Source organism: Diceros bicornis, chromosome 35 (genome assembly GCF_020826845.1).
Source record: "Diceros bicornis minor isolate mBicDic1 chromosome 35, mDicBic1.mat.cur, whole genome shotgun sequence".
In the NCBI taxonomy this organism is placed as follows: domain Eukaryota; kingdom Metazoa; phylum Chordata; class Mammalia; order Perissodactyla; family Rhinocerotidae; genus Diceros; species Diceros bicornis.
In genome coordinates, this window is record NC_080774.1 from 30,755,866 (window position 1) to 30,783,690 (window position 27,825).

The window sequence follows — 27,825 nt, forward strand, 5'->3', positions numbered from 1 at the left end:
GCTTAAATTACTGCAGGCCAAACCTCCCCTGCCTTCTCCCCTTCCACAAGATTTCCCGTATGAAAAGCCCTAAAACTGATTGAGGGATGGTCATTTTTGAAAACATAACATTGGGGCCATCCTGTGTGAGGCCACCCGTGAAGTCAGAAGTTCTGCACTCTCAGACATCAGTAGGGGTGCGGAGAGAGGACAGAGTGATGTCCTCCATCCGTGAGACCTGGAAACAGGGAAATGTTTGAAGAGACAGAAAGTCGAGCATCCAGCCTCACCCTCACCATATGAAGCCTCTGGGAGAGGCAAGGGTAAAGGAAAATTGGTCCCTCCTTGTTGACATGCAAGGCAGCCTGTACGTGCTCTTGGACACATGCCTGGCCATCGCTCTTTACTCGAGCTACGCCTGATGTATTTGGTCCCAAGCTGTCGCTTCTGAGTCCGTCAGAAACTCTTGCTTTCTTTTATACACCCCTGGGCAGGCTTCTCTAACGCAGCTGTCCTGGGATTAAGTCTCACGAGCCCTAGTAGACCTTGCACCCCACGTTGCTCGTGGAGAGGGAAGAACACCTGTGTCCATTCTTTGCCCCCTCCCGCCATGGCCAGCCCAAAGGAAGCTGCCTGTGTTCCCAGTGGCTGATCTCCCCCATCCGGTGTGACCCAGCCTGGACTGGGCTGACCAGCAGTCGGGGTATTTGGTCACCACACTTGCCTTCCGCTGCTCCCTGTGGCAGCTGGCTGTGTGCATTCTGCAGACCCAGTGCCTGGAGGCTTCATCCATTAGAACCCAGAGGACGTGGGATGGAGGGGAGGGGGTGAGCCCGGAGGTTCTGAGAGAGCCAGATGCAAAATAGTGGACTGTGTCCCACAGGAAGGCAGTTTTCTCACGAAGACTTGGATAAAGACGACCCCGTATCCATCGGCCTGATCTACTGTGGAGCAGTGGGTTTCTCCCTTCAGCGAAAGGTAAGTGATTTCCACCTGTACCAGGGGATTTATGTTTGAATTAATCTTTCCCACGCCCCCTACCCCACACACCAGGTCGCTTTAGGTTTATCTGACTACACAGGGCCATGGGTGAGTGAGCTGTATCTACAGACCCTGAACTAATTCCCTCACAGTACCTCCCATTTCCCATCTCCCCCTTCCCTCTGGAAGAAGGTATTTTCATCTTGGTTTTGCCATTTAGATCAATTATAGCAACAGTTTGCAGATGACCCCGGTTTGCAGGCTATCTTCTGATGCTATGTTGTTCTGTCAATCAGGGTCGAGTCAGGACAAACCACACCAGTAACTGGAAGGGAGATCTCTACTTTAAAGAGTTGTTAACTGGTGAAAAGGATAACAGGGGGCTCTGAGAGGCACTAACGTACTACCTGCTACGTCTAGGCTGAGGAAGACTGGACAGTGGAGGAACTAAGGGCTGAGGAGAGGGACTCCACACAAGGCTGAGACTCAGACGTTGGTGAGGAGGGCATGACTTTGCAGAGACGTGCAGCCTGCATACGGGGTTGTGCTCTGTTTTTGTAAAGGAGCCCCAGGCAGGGCTAGCAAGACTTTTTAAATAAAAGGCAACTGGTCATGTTCCATTTCTTCCAAGCGGTGCCATGAAAATCAGAACGTGGAGAGCAAGAAGCAGTGTCTGGCTGGGGGTAGAGTGTGGCCAAGGCTGGCGGGCCAGGCCTCTCTCCCTTCTCTGCCTCAGATCCCAGGTGGGCAGGTGGAGGGTGACAGGGCTCCAGGGCCCCACTCTCAGCCACCCAAGGCCTGAGTCAGAGCACAGCCCTTGCTTTTCCTTGGGCCCTCCCACTTCCCACCCCCGACCGGTGCTCCACACGTCCTTGCACAGAGGGAGAAATGAGGAGTGTGGTCCAGAGGCTCAGAGGGCAGGGGGCCCACCTGCCTTTCAGTGACAGCCCCGCCCCCACCCCCTTTCCGGCTTATGAAGCAGCCGCAGGCTCCCCTGCTGTCCCGGGGCTCCGCTGCCTCCAGGTAGGTGGTCAGGCCGCCCCCAGGCGGGATCGTGGCTTCTCTGGCGTCCCTCACAGAGGCCGTGTCCTGTGTGGGCACTGCAGGGACGTCACCAGCCTGCATTCCAGCAGCTGCAATAGCCAGACTCTGGCCCTTGGGCACGCAGGCTGTTGTCCATGTGCACGTCTCCCGCACCTCCCAGCAGCGTGCTCAGAACAGGTGGACTGGGGCCCATCTCCATTGCTGGCCGGTGCCATGGCCCAGGCCAGCTCCCCCTCCCAGGCCAGTTGTGAGGAAGGAAGCACGGGGAGCAGCACACCCAGCCCAGAGCTGGCTGGCAGGAAGGGTGGGGTGGAGAGAAGGAAGCCCTGCTCTGGCCTCTGCCCAGCTCTGTCTCTGATGAGCTTGCTGTCCCCTCTGCATGCTCGTCTGTTACGTGCAAATGTCCCCACTCTGCAGGAGGGACGTGGTATCCATGAGGGCCGCATCTGTGGGTCTCCTCACTAAGCCAAGCACGACTTGGTGAACTGGGTGCACAGCTGCAGTCTTACTGAAGGTAACAGGCCCAGACCCCCAGCACAGAGCTGGCGCCACCCTCAGCTGCTGGCAGGCCCTTGTGTGCCAGGGCAGGGCTCAGGGTCACAACTGCTCTGCTCCCTGGGAGCAGCTCAGGGCCCCTGTCACTCCTGGCTCCCAGCCCAAGCCCCATGCTGGGCAGGGCCGAGCTCTGAATAGGGACTGGGGATTCTGGTTGCCAGGATGTAGGGGGAGATGGGCCTGGCTCTCTGGGCTGGGAGCTCCTGGGAGCACATCCTAGGATGTGACAGCTCATCAAACCCCTGCCCTTTGTCCAGGAGTGGAACTTGCTGGAATTCCACAGCAAGGGGACAGCTGGGCTTCACTGGAAGGCCCTGAACAAAGAGGAAGATTCCAGACCCAGGCCTGGCTGACCTAGGAAATTGGTGGGCTCCATTGCTGAGGTGTGTGCTCAGTCCATGGGGCAGGGGACAGTCCTGGGCCCCCACAGCTGGCAGGACAGAACGAACTCGGCCTGCCTCAACCCCGCTGGGCAGGCTGGCCCACCTACGGGGAGAGGCCTGGGGAAGGGCCAGGGCACCAGGCCCAGGGGCTGGGCCCCCACTTCAGACACGGCTGGCCCACGCCACTGCAGAGCCCACTGCTGCTCCACAAGGTTTCACTCCAAAATCAAGGTCAGACTCTATGGGCAATACTTTTGTCACCCATGAACATGACATGTGGCTGGAGGAGCCCCGTGCTGCTGACCTTCCAGGGATAAATCATAACTCGGACAGGTCTGGGACAAGGAGGAGAGCTGGCCAGGTCGTCTGATGCCCACTTTACAGAAGAGAACAGTGAGCTGCGCGGTCAGATAAGGCTCCCATAGTCCTCAGCTAAACACGGCAGGGACAGAACTTCCCAGAGCTCTCTGCTCAGCCAGTCACAGGAGTCTGCTGAGGGAAAACATCTCAAGGCTTTGGGGTCACAGAAAGGGCAGAGGACCCAGTCCTGGCCCTCCTCTGCACCTGACCCCACAGGGCCTTGGCCAAGTCTACTAGCTGCTTAGCTGGAAAATGGGGCAAACGTCCACTTGTCGGTGGCTGGTGAGGGACAGGAGGGGCCAAGTAGGGCATTGACCTGAGGGCACCACAGACAGGAGCCCTGCAGATGGGCTCAGCACAACCAAGACAGCCCAGTCCCAGCCCCCGCCACTGAGATCTGGTCAGCCCCTCGCTGACTGGCAGGGAGCAGAGGCCCAGCACAGGTGTTTGCCCAAGGCCCATCAAGGCGCTGGCAAGGCTGAGATGAGACCTCCCCGTGTGCCATCTCTGAGCTCAAAGCTCTGCTGGGCAACCGTGGGCAGGTTCGTCACCCTCTCTGGGCCTCCCATCCTCTACCCACAATTGGTCAGAGATGGTAGGCCAGGCTTGATGGAACTAGAGCTGTGCCCTGGGCCAGCCCCACCCCAAGGGCAGAGGGTGGGCAGGGCAGGACCAGGCTTGGTGGCCCTGGGTCAAGGCCAGCAGCCCCTGCCCAGCATGGAAGGGGCTGGCCGGCCGAGGCAGTGGAGCAGTGCTGTGGGCGAAGAGACTGCAGGTCATTCTGTTTATTCGGGTGGGCCCTGGGCACGGGCCCAGCCTCCAGAACAGACTGCTCCGCTGCAAGCAGAAGTTAGAGGTGGGGTGGAGGCCGGCCAGAGGCCGGGACACGGGCTCCTGGGGCTGGCCCTGCCCTGGATGGGGTCACTGCTGCAGGGGTCCCGGCTGCTCCTCGGGGAGGGGCAGGTAATTGGGGTCCTCCTCTGGGGCGTCCAGTAGCAGCTTCCTGTGGGGAGGGGCCCACGCTGAGCTGAGGCCAGCCGGGTCCTCCACAGGGCGGGGAGCCGGCTGAGGGAGTGTAGGGGGAGGGCTGTCATCCCCACACTCACAGGAACCTGGGGGTCAGCAGCAGCCTCTTGCCTCCAGGCTGGTTGGGGAAGACATCCTCCAGGAAGTAGTAGATGTGGCCCACGGCAATCCCTGGGGAGAGCCGGGGAATGCCGAGGCCACCCTCCACAGTCCAGAGCCCGGGGCCAGCAGAGCCTGCGCCAGGCAACCATGCACAGCCCTGGAGGCCCAGCCAGGCCCAGAGTAACCTCAGGCCCCAGAGCCCAGGTGCCCAGTGTCTTGTACACACTGCCAGCCCAGGGCAGGCCGGGGTGGGCCCTGAAGGACAGGCTTACAGGGCCCAGAAGTGGGCAGGACCTGGGGAGGGTAGGGCCTGAGGACATCCAAGGAGCAGGAGTCATGGCGGGAACCCTGACCCACCCATCCCCACCCCGGTCAGGACCCACACAATCACCAGCAGGTCAGGCCTGAAGATGTGAAGCCTACAGGCTGGCTGGCTTGTTCAAGGCGCTGTAAGAAGAGAGACGCTGGGAGGGCAGGAGGGGAGGGGGACAGATGAGAGGTCCAGTGCGGGCGGGAGGCAGGGCTGTGGCAGAGCAGCCAGCCTGGGGTGGCCCCCCACAGACCCTCAGGTGACAGCCAGCCAGCTTGGGGTGGGCTGGATGGACGGGCAGGCTCACCCAGCAGGTCCACGAGGATGGAGTTGCCCAGCAGCAGGGAGAAGCCCACGAGCGCCCAGGGCAGGAACGGCGCCTGGAAGGTGAGGAGGCCGAAGAAGCTGACCCTCACTCGAGGGCTGCGGCGGCTCCAGACGTACACCAGCATGGCTGTGAGGGCCTGGCCCAGGAAGAACAGGCTGCCCAGCAGCCCCAGCAGCTGGCCCCAGTCAAGGTGCTGGGAGGCCCTCCCTGGTGCCGGCCTCAGCCCTGCCGGGGGCCCCTCTGACTCCTCCACCCCTGCCATCCTCCACTGGTTTCCCTTCCCCCATCCAGTGTGCCCTTCCAGTCAGGCCCCCAGGGATCTGCCCTGCCTCTCCACCTCACCCCAGCCTCCAACCACTGCCCGTCCCTGCCCCACGTTCTCCTGCTCCTGGCATCGGGGCTCAGCCCCCAGGCACCCCACCTGGCTCTCCTGCATCCCCCTGTGGTACTCTGTGTGCAGCACTGAGGGTTTAGCCTTGGCACCTGGACTCAGCACACGCTGCACACCTAGTGCCTCCTCACCTGGAGTGACCCACTCGGTCCCTCCCCGGCTGGGCGCTCAGTCGGGCCCCATGGCAACACAGTCTGGACCCACAGGCGCCCGGCCTGAGATTGCAGAGCCCTGAAGGATACGGTCATGAGGACGCCTCTGAAGAGAAACATGAAGACGAAGTCGGCCTTGCGGCCGCGGAAGGACCCTTCTTCCAGCATGCGGCAGTAGCGGAACCTGGGCGCCGGTATAGGAAGGGCCACCGGGCCGGGCCTCGGTTTCCCCGCTCCTGGCGCCTCCCGCCGGGCCCGCCCGCCCCCTCCTCGCCCCCGCCCTGTCCGCGCGGGGAGGATACACGAAGAGCATGTTGAAGAAGAAGCTGAATCCCAGGGGCCGGAAGAAGAGGAAGTTGGTGACGAGCCTCCAGACCTGCGAGGGGCCCGCGGTCAGGCGGGGGCGGGCCAGGCGGGGCGGCATGTGCAGGGGCGGGGCGGCCTCACCTGGAACTTCCGGAGCACGAGGTGCGGGTTGAAGTAGAGCTGGAAAGGGCTGAGGACCTCCAGCTGCTGCGGAACCAGGGGGGCGTCAGGGGCTGCCCGGGATCCACCGTAACCAAGGCGACCCCCGCCCCGGGCTGTAACGATGGCGACCCCCCTCCCAGGCTGTAACCGTTGCGACAACCCGCCCACCCGCCTGGCTCCAGACCGCAGCAGTGGTGAGGACGCAGGCCGCGGTGTAGGCCCGTGTCACCTCCGGCACCTGCAGGAACTCGGCCGCCAGCCCCCGCCACGCCATCGACCCTTCCCAGGCCCGCGTACAATCTCACCAAATAATGAAATAGCTTGTCTTTCTCCTGTTCTCGTTAAAGGTCTTGCCCATGTACTTTATAATCGTAGTTATTTTAGCGTAAATGCTAAATCATATTGTTTTTGCTAGACATCCTCTGTGCATGCCATATAATATTCGAATAGATCATTTTAATAATTACAATTGTTTCCTTTTTGTGATTACTGTAACCACTTTAATGAACCATTTAATGCATAGTGTTTGGGTTTTTAAAATTGTTCTTCCCGGTATAAATTCCCAAGAGTAGGATAATTGGGTCAAAATATATGAACATATTTATGGATCCTGATATATATTTCCAAGTATTTTCCACAAGAGAGATTAATCAGTTTGCAAGTGGCCGTCTGCAATATGGGGGAACCAATCTTGCCTCAACTTTTCTGCATTAGGCATTATATTTTATTAATCTCTTATTGATCCGATCGTGGCTCTTCCATCACATTTTTTCGAATGACGCACTAAGTGGGATCCTGCCTGACCCGCGTCCCGCCGGGCTCGGGGCCTGCGCTACGTCGCCCCCTGCCGCCCATTGTGACGCCGGCCGCGGGCCGGGTCCCCGAGGCGGGAGGCGACGGGGCAGAGCCCGGAGAGCCATGGCCGAGACGCAGGAGCTGCTGCTGCAGCTGCAGAAGGACAACCGCGACGGACGCCTGCGGAAGCAGGAGCTGGAGGAGCTGGTGCGCGGGCTCGAGGCAGAAAGCGAGAGCCTCACCGGGCGCCTGCAGGAGCTGCGCGAGTGCGAGCGCAGGTGTCGGGGAGCGCGGCTCCCCCAGGCGGGCTGGGCGCGCCGGGGTCAATCCTGCGGACCGCGGCCCCGGGGGTCTCGCAGAGCGTCCGACCGACCCGTCGGTTACTCCTCCCCGCCCGGGCCCGCACTTCTGCTCCAGGCCGTCGGGACAGGGGCGATCTATTCAGGGCACCCACGAAGGGCAGCGTGCGGCGACCCGACGTGGACTTTCTCGGCCCCACCCGCGGCTGGTCCTTCCCCGGGGCTGCGGGAGTCTGAGCACCGCCGCCTCCCGCGGTGGCACCGCCTGTTTCCCCTCTGCAGCCTGCAGCGGAGGCGAAGCCAGGCGGCGCGGGCCCTGCGAGGGGAGGCACAAGAAGGGGCACGGGAGCGCGCGGAGCGGGCGCGCGGACTGCTGGAGGCTGCGGAGCTGCGCAAGCAGGACCTGGTGGGGGCGGGGCCCTGGGTGGGGCGGGGCCTGCGACGAGGGCGGGGCCTCGGAGAAGCTGGGACTGTCCCCTCGACCTTGTCCACAGGAGCAACACAACCGGCAGCTGCAGGAGCAGTGGGAGGAGCTGTCAAGTCAGGTACATTCAGGAGGTGGCATCTGTCTCTTGCTTCCCCTGGGAAGTCCCGCTCTTGTCCCTGCCTCGTTTCCGCCTCGTCCCCGCCTCCCAGGATATCCCCCGCCCCTAGAAGCCCCGCAAACCCGTCCTCACAAGCCCCATCCCCTAGCTCTTCTATTACGGAGGGGAACAACTGAGTCAGCAGCGCGCAGAGCAGCAACTCGGGGCCCAACTGGTGGAGCTGCAGGTGCTTGGTGGGGCCCCGAGGGCCGGGGCGGGGCCATGACGACCTGGGGGCGGGGCCTTGAGTGCCGGGGCGGGGCTCTGAGGTCGGGGGGCGGGCAGAAGGACGCCTGGGCGGGGCCACGACGCCCCCGGGGCTGCAGTGAGGTGGGCTCCTGAGGGCGGGGGTCCCGGCCCTGAGGCGCGGCAGGTGCAGGGCGTGCCGGGGTCCTGACCTTCCTGAGATCCTCCGGAAGAAACAGCTGGAGCTGATGGAGGCCAAGTACGCGGTGCAGGCGGAGGGCCTGCGGCAGGTGCGCGCGGAGCCGGGTCTGAGGGGAAGGGTCGCTTCGGGAGTGGAGAGGGGTGTGTCCCCCGAGTCTAATCCCGGCTCCCCAAACCCCAGGGCGCGCAGCGGACGGAGGAGGCCTGGGCCAGCTTCCAGGAGCAGAGCGGAGTCCTGCAGGTGCCGCCCCCTCCACTGCGACCTCCACCCCGCTTCCCCCAGAGCTGCGGCGGCCCCCCCACCACCACCACCACGGGGAGGTCTCCTCCGGTGGTCTGAGGCCTCGCTCCCGCCCCCAAGGAGCTGCAGGGGAAGGTGATGGAGGCGGCGGCTGCGCTGGACGCCTCGCGCGGCGGCCCGGAACTGTAAGGGGTTAGGACTGTTGGGGGTGGATGGCGACCGTGGGCCGGGGCAGATCGCCAGCTCGAGGCCTGTCCCCGCAGGGGCGACTCGCAGCCTCGCCGGGCGCGGGACTGCGCGGGCTCCCTCATGGAGGAGGTGGCCGAGGCCGACTGTGTGAGCGTGGGCCCGGGGAGGGGCGGGCTGCGGTCGGGACCCGCCCCCTGCAGGGGCCACGCACACCCGCGGAGACCCGCCTCCTCGTGAGGGCCCGGCCCCGGGACCCCATCCCCGGGACCTGGTCCCCGCGTCCCCCGGACCGCGCCGCGGCCCCGCCCCGGCGCGAGCTGACGCCGCTCCCTCTTCCGCAGGAGCAGCGGCTGCTGGGCCGCGCGGGCGCGGCGGGCTTGAGGTGAGCCGGGTGGCGGGCGCTCGGGTCTGGGTCCGCGCCCCCGTGCGCAGTCCGCGGACTGCCAGTTTGTCCGTCCGCCCGCCGGTCCGCAGGCTGTGGGCGCTGGGCGCGCTGCAGACGCTGCTGTTGCTCGCGCTCGGCTTCCTGATGCTGCCGCTGCTCTACCTGGCGCTGGTGAACCCCGCCGCCTTCCGCCGGGGGCTCCCGCGCCTCGGCTCGGACGCCGCCTTCCGCCGCCTGCGCTACACGCTGTGCCCGCTGTTCGAGCTGCGCGCGCGCGGGCTGCTGCCCGCCTAGGGAGCATCACGCCGGCCGCGGCCGCCTGCACCTCGGTCTCCGGTGTGGTTTCTGGGCGCCTGGGGGGAGGCGGAGGAGAGAGGAGACGCCCGGGGGCGGGGACCCTGGCACCTCCGGCTCAGAGGGCACCGCGCCTTCCAGGCAAGCCTCGCGTCTCGAGAGGCTGTACTTGACGCCCCGCAGCAGAGCCTGCGACCCGGGCCAGGGCCCTCGGCTTGAGCGGGGCGCGCCGTCGCCCCGCGCCCGCGCCTTGGGCAGGCTGGCACCCAGGGGCCCCCGGCCGGCCCTCTTGGGAGGCCCCTTTCCTACAGCCCCTGCTGCTGCGCAGGAGCCGACTCGGAAGTGGGTCAGTATCGTATCACGAAGCTTGGTTTTTTCCTGCTCCTGAGCCTGAGCCAGGGGGCGGGTGGGGGTGCCAGTCCGCCCTCTGCGCGGAGGTCTGTGGCTCCCTTGGCCCGGCCCCCGGTGCGTATCCAGGTGCCGCAGGGCGCTGGGTTCTCTCGGGGCGGCCCTTCCTCCCGCGGGTCCGCCTCGCTCTCCGTGAGTCCGAGCCGCGCCGCTCGTGCGCGCTCCGGCGGCGGGCCTCGTGGGAAATTGTCTCCTCGTTTACGTGAAATGCTGTGCTTCGTGGGAATGACGGACCTTGAGTTTCATTTTGTCTCATACAAATGCTGCTCTGCTTTTATCATTTACATTTTTTTGGTAGTAAAGTTGTTCTGTGTATCTCCTTGTGCACACAGACGTGGGTTTTTGCTATGGCCTTTAAACAATCGTTTTCTTGATTTGTAGGTGTTCTTTAGTCTTTTCGGGGTTAAATTGTTTATGGAATCCTGCGTATGAAATTTTATCAGATTTAAGAATTGCGTTTTGTGTCCTAAAAAATCCATTCTTGCCTGGGAGTCATGAAGATGTTCTCATGCTCTAAATACCTTCAATTGCTGTAAACATTTTGTTTACCCATTAATTATAACATTTTGTTGATAAACATTTTGTTTATTGGTTCATCCACTGGGGGACATTTGGGTTGTCTCCACCTTGTGGCTATGGTGACTAATGCTTCTGCGAACACTGGTGCACGAATAGCTGTGTGAGTTCCTGCGTTCACTTCTGTAGGGTGTGCGCCCAGAAGTGGAATTGCTGAATCACTGGTACTTCTGTATTAAACTTTTGGAGGAACTACTATCCTGTGTTCCACAGTGGCTGTGCCAGTTTACATTTCCACCAGCAGTGCACAAGGACTCTCATTTCTCTACAGCCTCCCACGATTTGTTGTTTTCTGTTTTGTTTTGTTTTTAATAATAGCCATCCCAGTGGGTGTAATTTTTTTCTTTAAATTTTTTGGCATTACATTCTCTAATTTAATTTTTTTAATTTATAATTACAAAGTCAAATCCCCAAAACAAGCCATCTTAGGGAAGTCTAGCTTTTATCCCTGTGCCCTCCACCCTGTTGCCCCCATGGCACTTAGAAGAAGCACTTGATTTTGTTAATGGACTCTCCTTTTTTCCCCTTAACTAAGTGAAATATATACAGCACATCCCCTCCCCTTTCTTAGATGAACACAGCGTACCACATGGACCTCTCTGCCCTCCTTTCAGCATCTCACTCTGAGCAGCGTGGGGTGTGCATGTGTCATTCACGCAAGAGTATGCTGTGGGTGGATTCCCATGCTTTGCTATTACAAACAGTACCTCAATGAGGACCCTTCTGCAAACATCTTTTTGTATTTTGTCAGAAAATCTTTGAGATTGATTCCTATAAGTGGGATTGTGAGCCAAAGGGTGACCACATACAGGATAGTGCTAGATAGTGCCTAGGTCCCCCTCGGGGTTGGACTGTTTTGCATTCCCACCATCACTGCATAGGAGGGTCCCTTTCCCCACAGCCTCGCCCACTGTGCATAGTGTCACCCTAGGATTTCTGTCAGTCTGATGGGTGAGAAATGGCACTTCCATGTAGTTTTAATTTTCATTTCTCTTATGATCAAGGTGACCATAATTTTTATATTTAAAGGCCAGTTGCCTTTCTTTTTCTGCAAACTATTCATATCACTTGCTCATCTTAAAAATATACAATTGTAGGGTTTTTTCCTCCCTCCTTTTTTCAGAGCTCTCTCATAGCAGGCATTTTAACTGAGAGCTGTTGAATTTTCCCAGGTTATCTTTCACTTTTGTTCATAGTGTTCTTTTGCCATCCATACCTTGTTTTGGTAACAATTTACTTTCTTTTCTTGATTCTGGATTTTGGTAGGAAAATTTTGCCCACTTCTATGTTACTAAGGAAGTTCATCCATGTCTTCCTCCAACACTTGCATGGTTTCTTCGTTCCCATTTCAACCTCTGGTCTGAGACTTATTAGGGTTTACGATGTGACGATCTTTTGCATTTCCGTATAAATTTTAGATTCGGCTTGTCTGTTTCCATAAAAAAGTCTGGGATTTCGATTGGGATTACACTGAATTTAGAGATCAATTTGCAGGGAATTAAGTCTTCCAGTGCTCGAACACGATGTCTCTCTCCATTTTTTATTTCTCTCAGCCATGTTTTGTATTTTTTACTGTAGAGGTCTTGCACATCTTTACATTTATCCTCAGGTATTTTATGTTTTTGGATGCTATTATAAACGGTATAGATTTTTTTTTTTTTTAGTTTTCTTTTCCAACTGTTCATTGCTAGCATATAGAAACAATAGACTTTTGTATATTGACCTTGTATCCTGTGATATTGCTGAACTCCCTTATTTGTTCTTTGAACTTCTCTGTAGCTTCCTCAGGATTTTATAAATAATTTTATTGTCTGTGAAGCCGGACCATTTCTCTTCTTCCTTTCCGGTCTGTCTACCACTGGCCTCACTGCACTAGCCAGCACCCCCAGTACAATGCTGAGTAGAAGTGGCGACAATGGGCAATCTTTCCTTTCCCCCGATCTTAGGGAGGTTGCCTTTAGTATTTCATCATTAAGATGTTAACTGTGAGTTTTTCTTAGATGATCTTTATCATATTGAGGAAGTTTCCTCCTATTTCTAGCTGCTGAGTATTTTTATGATGGGTGTTGACGTTCCTCCAGTGCTTCTTCTGGACCTATTGAAACGATCCTATGTTTTTCCTTCTTTCGTCTGTTAATGTGAATTACACTGGTTGCTTCTTGAATGTTAGCCAACCTTGCATTACTGGGATAACACCCACTCGGTCATGATGGTTCTTTTTGTACATCATGTTGAATTTGCTAATATTTTGTAAACATTTTTGTATTTATATTCATAAGAGGGATATTGCTCTATAATTTTATTTTTTTGGAATGTCCTTGTCTTGTTTTAATATCAGGGCTATGCCACCCTCATAAAAAATGAATTGGGAAGTGTTCTCTATTTTCTGAAAGAGTGTGTAACATTTGGCATTATTTCTTCCTTAAATGTTTAGACCCATCTAGGCTTTATGATGAAAAAATTATACCTTAACAATTTTTTTGTTTAACACAGAAAAGTGCCTGAGTCATCAGTGTGATCAGCTCAATGAATTTTCATCAGCTCGATGAATTTTCGCAAAGGGAACACCTCTGTAGACTAAGAAACAGAATGGAATCATACAGTATGTATCTTTTTGTGTCTGGCTTCTTTTGCTAGATATCTTTAAAAGCAGTCCATGTTGGAGTTGTTCATTTATTTCCATTACTGCTTTGTATTCTACCGCAGGAATAACCACAATTATTTATCTCTTGTCGAAGGACATTTTGGTCATTTATAGTTTTTGTTGTTACGAATGGCGCACCTCAGAACATTACTGTCTGTGTCTTTTGGTGCCCAGATGTTCGTACTTCTGTTGGGTACATATCCAGGAATGGAATTACTGGGTCATTGAGATGCTCAGCTGTAGTGGACACCAGTTTTCCAAAGTGCTTGTACCAATTTATACCTCCTCCAGCAGCTTCTGAGAGTTCCCGTTGCTCCACATGCTCCCAACACTTGATATTGTCTATTTTTATACATTTGGGACATGCAGGTCGGTGAGTAGGCATCACATTGTGGTTTTGGTTTGCATTTCCCTGATGACTAATGAAGTTGAACACCTTTTATTATGTTTATTGGCTATTTGGATGATCTCTTTTGTGAAATGCCTGCTCAGGTCTTTGGTCCATTTTTCTATTTAGTTGTGTCTTACTGATTTTTAGTAGATCTTTATGTACTCTGGATATAAGTCTTTTGCACAGATATACGTACATTGCAAATACCTTCCCAGGTCTGTGGCATGCCTTTTCATATAGTCCAAGTTAAATTTTTTCCCTTTAGGCTTAGTGCTTTTTTGGTTCTGTTTAAGAAATCTTTGTGTGTCCTGAGGTCATCAAGGCATACTATTCTCTTCTAAAAGCCTTTAAAGTTTACCTTTAACATAGAGCTCTACAATCCACCTGGAACAGATTTTTAGGTCTGGTGTGAGGTAGGCAGTCAAGATTAAATTTTTCTTCCTGTACCGATATCCGGTTGACACGACACCATTATTGAAAAGACCATCTTTCCTCTACTGACCTGCAGGATGTCTGTATGTGTGGGAGTATGTTCCTGGTCTTCATCTCTGCCGTTGTTTATTCATCTTTCCTGGCACCAGTGAGCCGCATTGTCTTAACTACTGTAGCTTAAGGGTAAGTCTTGATATCTAGGGTCGTTGGTCTTCAAGATCGAAATAGCTGTGTTTTGACGTTTGCATTCCTGTATAAATTTTAGACTTGCCAATTTCCACTACAAAACTTTCTAAGATTTTGAGTGGCATTTTCAGTGAAACTACAGATCAATTTGAGAACAAACATCTGTGTATTGTTGAGCCTTCGAATTCATGAATGTTACTGTATTTGCTTAAATCTTCTTTCTCTCAACATTTGTAGTTTTTAATATTTCTTATAAATCTTTCATTAGCTGTATTTCTTGGTATTTGATGTTTGGGGATGCAATTGTAAATGGTATTGTTTTAATTTCATTTTTTTTGTGAGACATATGTACACACACACACACAATTGACTTTTTTGTATATTGACCTGTATATACATTGTAACCTTGACCATAGATTATATTTGTATATTATTTTGGACTTTTATGTACAAAAATGTCATTTCTGAGTTTTATTTCTCCTTTCCAGATTCTTAGACTGTTTCTTTTTATTGCCTCACTGGTCTGGCTGGGGCCTCCGTTACTGAATGCTGAATAGAAGTGGTGACAGCAGACACGTGTGTTCCTCGCTCTTTATCCAGGAGGCACAGCTTTCAGTATTTCACCTTTAAGCACGATGGGTTTTTACAGCTACCCTGAGGAAGTTCCTGGTCTCTGGGGTATAGCTGCATTTCTAGTCCCCTATCCTGCTTCAGACTGTGCTCCCTAACCACCTCCTCAAGGGCATCAGGCTCTTGAGTTTGTCTTTTGTCTACCTTGTCATCAAAACAGGAACTTAATTGTTCTTAAGACTTTTTATTTCATTTTGTTTTTAGTCTCTAAAGATTCCTTATTTTCTTGTGAGCTCACGGATTTAGATTTTCTCCCCAGTACTCTAAATAGCATTTCTAGTTTTCAAGATATATAATTTGCCCTCTTGCTGGAATCTGGTACGTACATTTGATTGACTTGCTTTTTAAAGCCAATTTGACAAGCTTCCTTTCCAAGTATTTTGGTTTGAAATCATTTCTACTATGTTTGAATGTTTTTCTACCATTTTGTAATGTTTATCCTGCTTTTTCTCTGCTCTCCCCCCCTTCCTTATCTTCTGTTTGATCTTTCTGGAAGTTACATCCTATATTCTGGTATCCTTTCTTTTTCTTTTTTTTTTTTTTTGTGAGGAAGATCAGCCCTGAGCTAACATCCGTGCTAATCCTCCTCTTTTTTTTTTTTTTGCTGAGGAAGACCGGCTCTGAGCTAACATCTATTGCCAATCCACCTCCTTTTTTTTTCCCCCCAAAGCCCCAGTAGATAGTTGTATGTCATAGTTGCACATCCTTCTAGTTGCTGTATGTGGGACGTGGCCTCAGCATGGCTGGAGAAGTGGTGCGTCGGTGCGCGCCCGGAATCCGAACCCAGGCTGCTAGTAGCAGAGCATGCACACTTAACCGCTAAGCCACGGGGCCGGCCCTCTGGTATCCTTTCTACTTGAACTTGGATCATCTTTTTTTTTTTTTTATAATTTTATTTATTTATTTTTCCCCCAAAGCCCCAGTAGATAGTTGTATGTCATATCTGCCCATCCTTCTAGTTGCTGTATGTGGGGCGCAGCCTCAGCATGGCCGGAGAAGCGGTGCGTCAGTGCGCGCCCGGGGTTCCAAACCCAGGCCGCCAGCAGCAGAGCGTGAGCACTTAACCGCTAAGCCACGGGGCTGGCCTGAACTTGGATCATCTTTACCATCCTCCCCGAACACTACTTTAAAGCATTTTAACTCAGACATTCCCTCGGATCTTATGTGTTTTTGTCTAGTATTTTCATTCCACTCTTTTTATTTCTAAATAGTTAGGGTTCTTTCAGATATCGTATTGATTCCTAACTTAATTCCGTGTGGTCAGAGAACATACCCTGTGTGATTCTGAGACTTGTTTTGTGGCCCAACATAGAGCCTGGGATGGTGAACAGAGACAGAGGGTGCGTTGTTGCTGTGGATGGAGTAAGTTTTTTTGTGTGTGTTTGAGGAAGATCAGCCCTGAGCTAACATCCATGCCAATCCTCTTTTTTTTATATATGTATTTTTATTGGTGTTTTAATAGTTTATAACATTGTGAAATTTTGGGTTGTACATATTTGTTTGTCCATCACCATATACCTGTCTCCCTTCACCCATTGTGCCCACCCCCTACTCCCATTGCCCCTGGTAACCACAGTAGTTTTCTCTGTCCATGTGTTGGTTTATATTCCACATATGAGTGAGATCATACAGTGTTTGTCTTTCTCTTTCTGGCTTATTTCACTTAACATAATACCCTCCAGGCCCATCCATGTTGTTGCAAATGGGACAATTTTGTCTGCCAATCCTCTTTTTTTTGGCTGAGGAAGATCAGCCCTGAGCTAACATCTATTGCCAATCCTCCTTTTTTTTTCCCCTTTTTCTACCCAAAGCCCCAGTAGATAGTTGTACATCATAGTTGCACATCCTTCTAGTTGCTGTATGTGGGACGCAGCCTCAGCATGGCCGGACAAGCGGTGCGTCGGTGCGCGCCCAGGATCCAAACCTGGGCCGCCAGTAGTGGAGCGCATGCACTTAACCGCTAAGCCACGGGGCTGGCCCTGGAGTAAGTTTTATAAATGCCCATCAGGTCAAGGTGGGCAATATGGTTGTTCAGGTCTCTTGTGTTCACTGACTTTCTTGCCAGTTCTGTTAATTGTGGAGAGAGAGATATTAAAATCTCCAACTCTGATTGTGGAATTGTTTATTTCTCCCTGTTATGAGAGGTTCGGGGGATTCGACCAGAGATGTAAAAGAAACTTTCCACTCCAAACAAATGGACTGAAGGTATATTTTATTATATAGAGGAGAGTAAAGGCAATAGTCTGCAAACAGATCGGAATAGGTCAAATAATAAGAGGGAAAAACACCAGCTCGACTGGAAAGGGAAAACATCCACATCGACTGAAGGGAAATGACACAAATCAACTGGAAAGAGAAACACCAGGTTGACTGAAAAGAGAACACTTCAGATCGGTTACTCACAACATCCATGCCCCACTGCCAGGGAGAGTCCCTTCGATTGACACGGCTGGGCAGGAATTGATCATCAGAGGTTCTGGGCCGGATGTCCCCTCCACAGGTGAGACTCTCACCAGGCCTCGGTTTCCAGCAGTTTATATAAGCAGTGACAGAGTTTGCAGAGCAAGCATTTAGTGTTCCCATGCACAAATGGTTATCAGTGGCGTACGTGCACTGAGCCTCCTGGCTATCGTCCCAGCCCGGCAGTTGTGTATGTGCATTGTTTACCCTGGTTATCGTCCCAGCCTGGCACAGATGGCCAGTCTGTCCCAGGCTATGACGCCCGAAGGGCCTTGAAATTTTTACAAATTGCAACTATCTCTGTGGGAGAAAGCCCAGTTCCCAGGAAAAAGGCCAGTTTCCACCACACAGAAAGCAGCTTTATATTTCTTTGTGCGCTGGTGGCTGTAGGTTAATGGAATGGCCAAACATGGCTGAACTCATGTCAAGACACTCCCTTGAATTCTGTCAAGTTTTGCTTCATAAACATTCATGCACATGATTATCGGTGGTAAATCTTTCTTCCTCTATTTACTGTCACCTCAGGTCTATGACTTTAAGTGCATCTCTTGTTGTCAGCATATAATTGGGTCTCACTTTTTTACCCATGTTTATAATCCCTGCCGTTTTGTGTGTGTGTGTGTGTGTGAGGAAGATCAGCCCTGTGCTAACATCTGCCAATCCTCTTTTTCTTTTTTTTTTGGAGAAGACGACTGGCCCTGGGCTAACATCCATGCCCATCTTCCTCCACTTTATATGGGATGCCGCCACAGCATGGCTTCACAAGCGGTGCGTTGGTGCAACCCCGGGATCTGAACCGGCGAACCCCGGGCCACTGCAGCAGAGCACACGCACTTAACTGCTAAGCCACAGGGCCGGCCCTTGGCTTCTTATTTATATTTTTATTTATACTGCTCAGGACTGAACTGCGCTTCCTGAAGCTGAGTATTTGTGTTTGTCATCAACTCTGGAATCCCAGTAGAAGTTGATTGGAGCTTCTCATTCAACTTTCCTTTTCTTTATACTTCATTTTTGGTAATTTCATTGTTCTATCTTTCATTGATTGGTTTTCTCTTCACCTATATCTTATCTGCTGTTTAACCAGTCTTTTGCATTTTTAATTTCAGTGACTTATTTCTGGATGTTCTATGTTGTCTTTTTTTTTGGTTTCAAGTCTTTACTTCCTATCTGCTTAAAATAATTAGAGGGTCATAGTGGGTGGGAATAGATGGCTGCTGGGTGCTAGCTGCACAAAAATTTTGGAGTCCCGAAGCAGAGCATTTGAAAATGAACAAGAGGGAAACAGGAAAAGACTGGAGCAGAAGCAGGACACTGAGCAATGCCTGCGCCGAGGAGAGACGTGCACGAGACGGCCAGGTGGCCTGCACAGGAGCCTCGAGCAGAGACAGCTTTGGAGCAGGAGAGCGCAGTTGGGGAGAATACAATGTTATCTTCATCTGCATGGTGGTGAGTCATATTTGTGACGCTCGTAACCAGGGTGCCTGGGCCTGACCCCCTCGGCACATGTGCTGTCAGACCGCCCCCCCCGCAACCCCCTTGACAGGGTTGGCCAGTTCTAGCTGGGAGAGTCCCTGGAGGGCCTCTGAGTGCAGGCTCCCCAGCTGGCCGGCCCTTACTCCATCTTGTCCCTGGACTCTGGCGAGGGAACGCTGCCCTCCTCCCTTCCCAGCACAGCCAGGAATCACCACTCAGCTGAATGTGCACTGAGGACTCCACACTAAACCTGATGTTCAACTTTCAACACAGCACTTTTTGGGGTTTTTATTTTGTTCACGTTGGTTAAATCTTAAGTTGAACATAATTTTTCTGGGTTTTTTTTAATACACAAGAAAATACTTCACGTACCTATGAAATAAGACAGGGAATGTGTCCAATGCAAACAGTATTCACATCCGTGCAGAGACAGTGTCATCAGGTGATTGTCATTTCAGCCTCACAGGCCACACGTGGGCCTACGGAAGGAGCGGATTGCCAGGCTCTGCAGGGGCGCACTTCTTTTGTCCTATTTGTCCTATAAAAATAACTCCACTGGATGAAATGACAGGGCCACGGGCAGTCCATCCCTTGTGACCACACACAGCGGCCGGTCGGGGTGGGGAAGTGCTGGCACAGCTCCATGATTGCAGGACGGCTTTGGGGGTGCCCGTGACAGCTGGTGCTCCGCCTCCGTCCTCAGTAGGGGATGTCATTCTGATAGTACTGGATCATGTCGTAGGTCCGGCTCCTGAAAGGCAGAGAGCAAAGGAGGTCTGTGAGGAGCCGGTGCCGGTCTGGGGCCCCTCACCCCTCTGAGGCCTCCATGACTGCTGCACCCAGAGAGCTGTACTTAGGCGTCGGCCCTACTCCCCTCCCTGAGGGTGCAAATGCAATCACAGACCCTTTGGCCTCCTGGCAGGCCCGCTTCCTTGGCCGCTCCTTCCCCCCGTGGCTCGTGGCCACGATCCTGGAGCTCCATCATGCCCCCATCTCCTGCTCAGCTTCCTGAGGCCACCTCACGCTCAGTGGGCCCCAAATGTGGGCTCAAGTGGATGGCCCCTCCTCAGCCAAATGCCTGCCCTCGGTCCTGGGGCCCAGGCACGACCCGGGAGAGTGTTATAGGAGCTGCCTCTATGCCAGGTGCCACTCTAGCCCCTCGGCCTGGCATTGGCCCCCAAATGAGTGGGACCATGCTCAGCCTCTGGAATGGGTCTGTGCACTCCTCCCCCATCACACCTCTCAGCACACGCCTGTCTTATTTCACCAACAAAACAATCAGAAGAGACCTTCCCCTCCTGCCTTCCCGGCCCATCCCGCTGACTCAGAGATGTTCTGTTCTGCTCGCCTGCCCTGAGCTCCCTCCTGTTCCTCTGGGGCACTCCTGTGCTTGCATGGCCCAGCCCGCACGTGCCCGGCCTTTAACTGCTCTCATTAGGGCCCCCGGGCTCAGTTCTCAGTCTTTCTCTCAGGCTCTGGCGGTCTCTGCACCTCCCAGGGGCCTCAGCTCCTACATGGGTGGCTCCCCTCACCCTCCTGCTGCAGTCATGTCCATCCAGGTGTTCAGCCCAGAAACCTCAATGCCATCTCTGACTGCCACACCCCTGGGAGCCCATCAGGGACTCTAACTTCAGAATCGGAACCCACCTCTCCTCACAGCTCCACCACCCACAACAGCAATGGCCGACGGGCCTGTCCCCACCCTGCCCCTCCTGTCACTGCCCAGGCAGCAGCCTGAGAAGGCTGCTCCTTACCCAGCCCTGCTGAGCCATGCACACCTCCCTGGAGGCCCTGGGCACTGGCGGCTCCCTCACCCTCACAGGCTAGGCCTCACAGGCTCAGCCCCAGGTGGGCACAGTTTCCAGCCTTCAGGCCTCTGCCCGGTATTCCCCTTAGCATGTCCCTGGTCCCTCTAACTCAGCACCCTGTCGCTCCGCAAGAGCTCCCTTCAGGGTGCGCGGGACCCAGTCTCCTGGGACAGCAGCATTCTTGTCACCTGGCCCAGCCGTGGCCCTGCGCAGGTGCCCGGAGAACAGTGGGGCGTGGCGGTGATGCAGGAGGGAAGGGCAGGAGGGGGTGACTCGCCTGTTGCTGAGGAAGCAGTTCTGAATGACCTTCATGATGAAGTTCGCAGCCTCTCGCTCAGTCATGTTGGGGCTGAACCTGTGCCTGGGGGAGAGCGCCGCGTCAGGGCTGCCACCGCCGGGCGCTCCCTCCAGGCTGCCCTCCCCTTGGGATGTAGTCCTGCCTGTAGACCGCACTGAGCATTTGTGGGAATCTCTTCCGCTGAGGGTCAGGCCCTAGGAGTGTTCTCTCCTGGGGACAGTGTTGTGAGGGCCAGGCTTGGCCTATTGGGACACTGTTCCCAGCCAGCCTGGAGGGCTCTGTCCCTTTCCCCAGCACCTCCTGGATGGAGTGGCTTCACGGATGGGGCAGGACTAGCCTAGGGGCTAAGCCGCTGTGGCCCCCGGGGCTCAGGGCCCAGAGGCAGGGCTGCTGGCACTGTATCCTTGAGAAATGAAGGGGCTCCTGGTGATGTCCTTGGCCGTAGCCAGCAGAAGACGGGGCATCTTACAAACATGGTCTGGTGACAGCGTTGCCACAGGAACCCCATCTGCTCTGGGTTCCAAGGAGCGCACTCAGCCTTGATACCGATCAGTCACCAGCATCAAGAGGCTGCCCCTCAAACGGCCTGTGTGTCTGCCCAGCACCTACTTCAAGAGCTTGATTGTCTGGCCGCGGAAGCAGGGCAGGCCTGTGTCCAACATGAGAGTGACCAGAGAGACGACTGCATCCATGTAGGGCCTGCAGAGAGCCAGGGAATGGAGGTGGACAGAGGCCGGCCTGAGCGGGGTGACCCTGCCTGCAGTCCTACAGCCCAGCTGCTGCCCCACAGGCATGTGCTCATGTGCTGGCTCCGCCAGCCTCCCTGCTGCCTGTCACGTCTCCCCAGGGTAGCCCTGCAGTGCGCAGGCTGCTCACACAGCCGTGACCGGGTGCAGTGGTCCTGCCTCAGTCCCCGACCCGAAGTCTCCAGCCCTGGTTTCTGTGCACGGCTGAGGAAGTGCAGGCGCACAGCTCAAAGACATCCTGAACCTCCTTTGCTTGCACCAAGCACTCACAATGCAGGCTCCGAGAGACTCTAGGGTGGAGTCCAGGTGTCACCACACACTGCCGTGTGGCTTTGGCCACAAGACACTCTGAAACCAGGACAGTGAGTGTCCAGCGTGCAGCCTGGGGGGGTGGCAGGTGCTCAGGCTTGGCTGAAAGGCTGAATGGGATGCTCTGAAGGCGGAGCCCAGGGCACTGGCAAGTGAAGCCAACCCCAGGAGACCTCAGAGTGTGGCTGGACTCTAAAGCCCAGAGCAAGAAGTCGCTGGCACAGGTGGGCAGAGAGAGGTGACAGGAAGGCAGGGCCCAGGCACACCTGGCCCACCAGGTGGCCTCCAGCACCTCCCTTGCTCTATCTGAACCTCAGTTCCTCCATCCACAGAGAGGCCTGAAAAGGCCCCACGGGACCTTTGAGGGGCTGCCCACCCTCCTCCCCACTGTCCTGGTGCCCCTACCCGCCCCCTCCCCAGGGCTCACCGTACGGCCAGGTAGCCACGGACACACATCTCCATGAACCACTTGAAGGGTGTGGCCTCCATCTTGCCCCCCATGATCATCACCATCTCATCAGTCAGTTTGATGTCTGGTTCCCAGCCAAGGTTGCCTCCCGGGGAGCTTTCAAACATGAAGCCAAAGTCTGCAAAACCCCAAGAAGCCATTTGTGACGGGATCAGACGCCAGGGCAGAAAGGTGGGCGTGCTGCAGCCAGGACTCAGAGCCACTAGCTCCCCACACCCCAGGAACCAGCCACAGGCTATATCTTCTTAGGGGTGCAGGGGAGCAGCAGGCAGAAGAGGAAGTGGAGGTGGGAGCCAGGCCAGAGCAGAGACGAGGCCGGTGCTGAGTTGGATGAGCCGGTTCCACTTGGCTCGTTTCCACCCCAGAGCTCCCCGTGCTCTGCAGCCCTGGCTGCTCCCCTCACCCCCAGGGCCCTCTGTGGCAAGACCGCCTGGCAGCCAACAGCTGGGGCCTCAAAGCTGGACTCGAGCCCTGACCCCGACCCTGACCCCGACCCTTCGCGGCTGGGTGGCTTCAGCACGCCTGCTCTGCTGTGGGGTGGGGATCGCTACCCTGCCCCAGGCTCCAGGGGAAAGGGAGAGGACAAGGGCGGCGCTGGGCCTGGCTGACCGATGTGGATGATGTGGCCCTTCTTGTCCAGCATGATGTTGCCGTTGTGCCTGTCCTTGATCTGCAGCAGGAACAGCAGGAGGCTGTAGGCGGCCATGCTTCGGATAAAGTTGTAGCGCGCCTGTGTGGAGAGAGCCGGGCGCTCACGACGGCCCCTGAGGACTGCGCCTCCGGGGCCTGCGGGCGCTCTCCTGGCTCGGTGCCGGGGACCCCGGGGCCTGCGGGCGCTCTCCCGGCTCGGTGCCGGGGACCCCGGGGCCTGCGGGTGCTCTCCCGGCTCTGTGCCTGGGACCCCAAATCAGCAAGGCAGACCTTGGTAGTGGGAGTGACAAGTGGCTGCGTCTGGGGGTGCAGGGGGAGCAGCCCCTTCCTCCCACACCCATGAATTAGTTTTGGGGAGTCCATCTGGAGGCTCCTTTGAATCCCAAGGTTACAGGGTGCTCTGGTTTTACCCCCAAATGTACAAGGACTCAGAAAGCAGGGGAAGGGGGCAGCAGGGTGCTGGCTGGCAGGCGGTGCTGGGGGGCGGGATGGAGCGCGCACAACCCCGGGTCTGGGGGCCGCCCTGCTGGTCACCTGCTGGAAGGCCAGGGTGGACTCGTCCCCGTACTGGCGTGTGAAGTAGTCGTACATGCCGAAGTCCGTCTGGCGGCCCAGCTGGTCCCGGGAGGTGCAGTCGGGGATGCACTCGATCACCCCGCACTAGGGAGGAAGGGCCGAGTGCCGAGGCCTGCGGCAGACTGCGCTCCGCCTGAGGCATGGAGGGGCAGCCGCCTGGGCTCCTGCACAGGGAACTTACCCCGGGGGCAGTGGCCACCACCCGGTAGGGGAAGACAAAGAGGTCCAGGCCGACCAGCTGGAAGATGTTTTTAAAGAGGTCGATGATCTGAAGGGCCAGCATGTCCTGGGAACCAAGGAGCCGTGGAGTGGTCAGCTGGCCTCCTGCACTCCAGCTCACAAGATCCCCGGCGGCCCTGCCCAGTGAGGAGGGAGGAACCGAGGGAGGCCCCAGCCAAGCAGGAGTCTGGAATGCCTGGCCTCACTGCCCACCATGCTGGGCTTGGGCTCCTGAGACTACCAGCCACTGGGTTGAACACAAGGCCATGCTGCCTGGTGGGGGTGTGAGTAAGGGGCACCCGGCCCCCAAGGCAGTTCCATGGAGGCGGCCAAAGGGTGTCCAGCGGGGTGGGGAGCCGCTGGAGAGGCCTCTGGGTCTGGCAGAAAGCCCTGATTTACTCTCTGGCCTCTGAACCAAAAGCTGTAAGCAAAGATTCGTGTTTCTGCGTGTGAGGTTCGACCCCGAAGCATACCCAGAGCCTCGGAGAGCAGGCCCGCCGCCATTAGCCTGACCCCGGCCTGGCCCCGCTACCTGTCGGCAGTCGTCTCCCACTTTGAAGATGGCCGCCTGCCAGGAGACCTTCTGGCCATCGGCCTCCTGCGTGCCATGCTCATCCCCGGAGTCCGAGCAGCACCGCAGACCTGCGTGTGGGAGACGGCGAGACTGCCTGTTAGCCCAAGGGCAGTGAGAGGCCCCCTGAGGGTGCCGTGGGTGAGCCCTACTCACATGCCTAGAAGGAACCCTGGGACTCTTGGGGTTCATCTCTGCAGAGCCCCCAGGAGGCCAAGGCCCAGCAGACGCCTGGGGTCAGCGGCCGGAAGCACAGGGCCAGGGGTCTCTTCCTAAGAATGTTTATGCTTAAATGGAACTGAAGCCAGAGGCCCTCTTATCATTGGAAGTGAGGACCCAGGTGTGCCTGGGATCAGCGATGGGCCCTGTGAGCTGAGGGGCAGGGGAGTGTGTCTCTCTGCACCCTGGGCTGCCTGGGAGCACTCGGGGGCCAGAGTGTGGGTAAGGCCATGGAAGGCATGTCCCCACACTGGCCAGGGGCCACACCCCCTGTACTGGATTGACTAGTGTCATCCCAAAATTCATGCCCACCCAAAACCGCAGAATGTAACTTTCTTTGGAAATAGGGTCTTTGCACATGTAATCAAGTTAATGAGGCCACACTGGACTAGAGTGGGCCCTGATCCAATGACTGGTGCCCTTATCAGAGGAAGGACATTTGGACAGGGGCCCGCAGGGAGAAGGCCACGTGAGGACGGAGGCACAGGTTGCAGTGATGCAGCTATATAAGCCAGGGGACACCAGGGACTGCCAGCAACCACCAGAAGCTAGGAGAAATACATGGAACAGATTCTCCCCTAGAGCCCCTCAGAAAGAGCAGGGCCTGCCGACACCCTGAAGTCGCACTTCTGGCCTCCAGAACCGAGAGAGAAGCAACTTCTGTTGTTGAAGCACCAGGCTGTGGCCATCTGCACGCAGCCTGAGCAGACTAGTATACCCCCCAAGGCCCCGGCCACTCCGTCTCAAGAAGGTCCCTCCTGGACCCTCTGGCTGCCTTGGGGGCTGACCTCCAGGGTCTCTGTCACTGCACATGAGCTCTGTCCTGTCCCCAAACGAGGGGTCACACTGAGAGCAGATGGACGGCCATCATCTTTCACGGGGAGGATGATAAACTAAACCAAAAGAAACTGGGCCTAACAAGGGGAAATACTGAGATCCCACACGACATCAGATGTTCTTCACTGACCTTCTTTTTCAAGTTCACTAACTCCACATCGTTTCACCTTGAATTTAGCCAGATATGGAGCTTTTGCAGCACTGAAAAACAACAACAAGAACGTGGCACAAGTGATACAGCAAACAGCGCGGAGAAAGGGAGCTGCTGGAGGAGGGCGGCCTCGCACCTCTGCATGGGCGTCCCGGACTTGTAGTCGATGTCCAGCACGATGGCCTCGGGGTTGCTGGGCAGGTAGCAGCCTGTGCAGGGACAGAGGGGAGGTCACAGGGAGCCCAAGTGTGACAACACGAGGACACAACCGGTCCTCAGCACAGATTCTCCTTGCAGAGTCCACCCTGCAGACCAGGCGGCGCTCGGCGGCCTCTAGGTCCTCATCCGCGGCACAGACGACTTCATATTCCGTGGCCATTGAGGGTCCATCCTCCCTGATTCTGTGATCTTTCCCTGGACCCTTCCCGATACCTAATGAGGGTGCCACCAGCTCCCGGGAGACACTTCTCCGAGAGGATGCACCGAGTCCTCAGCTTTACAGACCCCGCCCACTGCTCCTGGGCTGCACCGGCCGCCCACTGCCAGCTGTGGGGCTGCCTGTGCACGCAGGAGCTTCCTGCCCTGCTCTGCTCACCCGGAACGGTTCTTGGAGTCACCCCACTGACTGGAGCTCCCCTCTCTCAGCACACAAGAGAAAGCCCATTTCTGATCAAGGAACTGGCATTCCCTGGGGCAGTGTGCTCTCTGAGCCCCCGGGAGGTGGGAGAGCTCCCTTCGAGAAGGGGCCCTGAAACAGGAAGGGCTGGGTCTCCTGAGAAGCAAAGTGAGGCCTCGCTGTGGGGTGCAGACGGACTTTCCTACCAGGAAAAGGAGGGGCAAGGCAGAAGGCCCACATGGTTTCCTCCCGTCCCCTGTCCCTCCTTCACCCGCCAGCTCCAGCCTCTCTCAGAGATGCAAGCTCGACTCCTCTGCCCTGGAGCCCTGGCTCCCCAGTGCCTCAAGACAAGATCCGCAACAAGATCGGGCAGCAGGGTCTCGCTGATGAGTCCCGGAGTGGACGCCAGGCCTTCTCGGAGAGGCTGAGTCATTGTGTGCGCTGGGCAGGGAGCTCCACACAAGTCAAGGAAAGGTCTAAACTGAGGCCCCGCACTGGCAGCCCCGGTCGAGGGCAGCCGGTGTGAACTTCTGCACAGGACCCCCAGGGTTTTGAAAAACGAGTCAGCACCAACGGTTAAAATTGGCGAGCTGTGCAGTGAAGTCTGGATTTCCGCCTTGACTTGAAAAAGCACAGATCTGACCACACTGGGCTCAAATTCCCACACGGCAACAGCTGGCAGGCACCACGGAGCAGCTTCCCACCTCAGGGGCGGACAGCCTTGTCCCATAGGTCCCAGCACACCTGTGACACCCCCATCCCACCCCACGCCCACTGTCTGTGTTGTTCCTATTACACTGGAGTTCAGGAACCTTCCAAAATAACAGCTGCTGCTGAGTGTCTCAGCCTTTAGAAAAATAGGCAGCAAGGAAGACAAAAGGTGCTCGCTGAGACGTGCCTCTCAGCTCACCAGGGACAGATTCTGGAGAGGGGCGCGGGGCACCCCAGGGCCGAAGTGCACAAGCGGCCAATCACGATGCTGGTCTCCACGCCTGCCCTGCACCACCCAGAGCGGCAGTGGCCCCCACTCCCTGCCTGCAGGAAGAAGCCCTTCTCGTTAGTTTCCTGAGGCCCCCTGCTCACCAGGCTGCACTTTCACTTCAGACAGAGCCGACAGACAAGCCTTCTTTCTCTCGTCGCCTTTCGGGTAGGGCCTGAGAAACAGGACAGAAACACTCGGCTGTCTCCTGCAGGAACTGGCCACTAGGACTTGGGGACAGCCCAGGGCCCCCTCCCGTCTGAGTGCCCTCTCCATTCCTCTCTTTCTAGTTCTAGCTACTCCTGAAGGCTCCTCTAGGAGACCACACACAGTGATCCCTGCCATGTGTGTGCAGGTTGCTGTCAGAGACGGGGACAGAGTTGGCTGTGGGGTCAGACAACTGTGCTCAAATGCTGGTCTGCTATCTAACTGCAGCATGACCTGGGGCAGGCCCCTCAGACTTCCTGCTCCCCTAGGATGAGGAGGGGAGGGGTAAAGTGGAATCCTGCACCTGCCATGTGACAGATGCCCAGGAAATGCCACCTCCCCACCCCTTTATCTTTGTGGGCTAGAAGCTGCTGCATCACTGCTACACCTAGTACCTGGCCTGAGAAAGGGCCTCAGGAGACATGGGCTGAGCCACGGGGTGACCAAGGTGAGAGAAGCCTGAGCACTGGAAAAGGAGGCCCCTGGGGGCACCCAGTGCTCCCCCTGCTGGAGCCCCCCCAGGCACTCAGCCAGCGTCGATGACTGCAGGGCCCCATCCCACCAAATGAGCAGTGCCGCAGACGTCCAAGGATGGCGTCAGGCCCACGTGAATGGAGGGCCCAGGAGGTGAATCAGGGCAATGACGATGGGAGCTGCGAAGGGGTCTGGTTTTCCTAATACTGCTAGGATCCTTCAGAACTTGGAGAGAGCAGAGT

The 27,825-nt window shown here is 55.9% G+C and overlaps 3 protein-coding genes across 6 annotated transcripts in view; 1 reads left to right on the forward strand and 2 right to left on the reverse strand.

Annotated features, from left to right (window-relative positions):
* Nucleotides 1–4,404: 4,404 nt before the first annotated feature.
* On the reverse strand, nucleotides 4,405–6,823 carry LOC131398485 (derlin-3-like). Its single transcript, XM_058532053.1, has 6 exons — nucleotides 6,264–6,823; nucleotides 6,059–6,124; nucleotides 5,914–5,987; nucleotides 5,702–5,795; nucleotides 5,048–5,243; nucleotides 4,405–4,499 (listed from the first exon to the last, which is right to left on the reverse strand). Exons 1-6 carry the CDS (start codon nucleotides 6,351–6,353, stop codon nucleotides 4,405–4,407), a joined length of 615 nt encoding a protein of 204 aa, XP_058388036.1. The 5' UTR covers nucleotides 6,354–6,823.
* Nucleotides 6,762–9,372, forward strand: TMEM191C (transmembrane protein 191C). The gene is made up of 10 exons (XM_058532055.1): nucleotides 6,762–7,152; nucleotides 7,456–7,579; nucleotides 7,668–7,718; nucleotides 7,867–7,944; nucleotides 8,177–8,233; nucleotides 8,326–8,385; nucleotides 8,506–8,570; nucleotides 8,649–8,721; nucleotides 8,916–8,956; nucleotides 9,049–9,372. The coding sequence occupies exons 1-10, from the start codon at nucleotides 6,998–7,000 to the stop codon at nucleotides 9,251–9,253; spliced, it is 909 nt and encodes a 302-aa protein (XP_058388038.1). The 5' UTR covers nucleotides 6,762–6,997; the 3' UTR covers nucleotides 9,254–9,372.
* Nucleotides 9,373–18,726: 9,354 nt separating this feature from the next.
* Nucleotides 18,727–27,825, reverse strand: part of PI4KA (phosphatidylinositol 4-kinase alpha) — a 127,049-nt gene continuing 117,950 nt past the window's right edge. For 3 of the 4 annotated variants that reach the window (XM_058532059.1, XM_058532057.1, XM_058532056.1), the window contains 11 exons: nucleotides 27,007–27,077; nucleotides 25,444–25,516; nucleotides 25,287–25,357; nucleotides 24,062–24,171; nucleotides 23,492–23,596; nucleotides 23,269–23,394; nucleotides 22,693–22,813; nucleotides 22,042–22,201; nucleotides 21,169–21,258; nucleotides 20,539–20,622; nucleotides 18,727–19,204 (listed from right to left, as the gene is read on the reverse strand). In XM_058532059.1, the coding sequence (XP_058388042.1) occupies nucleotides 19,153–19,204; nucleotides 20,539–20,622; nucleotides 21,169–21,258; nucleotides 22,042–22,201; nucleotides 22,693–22,813; nucleotides 23,269–23,394; nucleotides 23,492–23,596; nucleotides 24,062–24,171; nucleotides 25,287–25,357; nucleotides 25,444–25,516; nucleotides 27,007–27,077 (1,063 nt within the window). In that variant the 3' untranslated portion in view covers nucleotides 18,727–19,152. The remainder of the gene's footprint in view (nucleotides 19,205–20,538; nucleotides 20,623–21,168; nucleotides 21,259–22,041; nucleotides 22,202–22,692; nucleotides 22,814–23,268; nucleotides 23,395–23,491; nucleotides 23,597–24,061; nucleotides 24,172–25,286; nucleotides 25,358–25,443; nucleotides 25,517–27,006; nucleotides 27,078–27,825) is intronic. The other variant, XM_058532058.1, reaches the window with a different exon arrangement.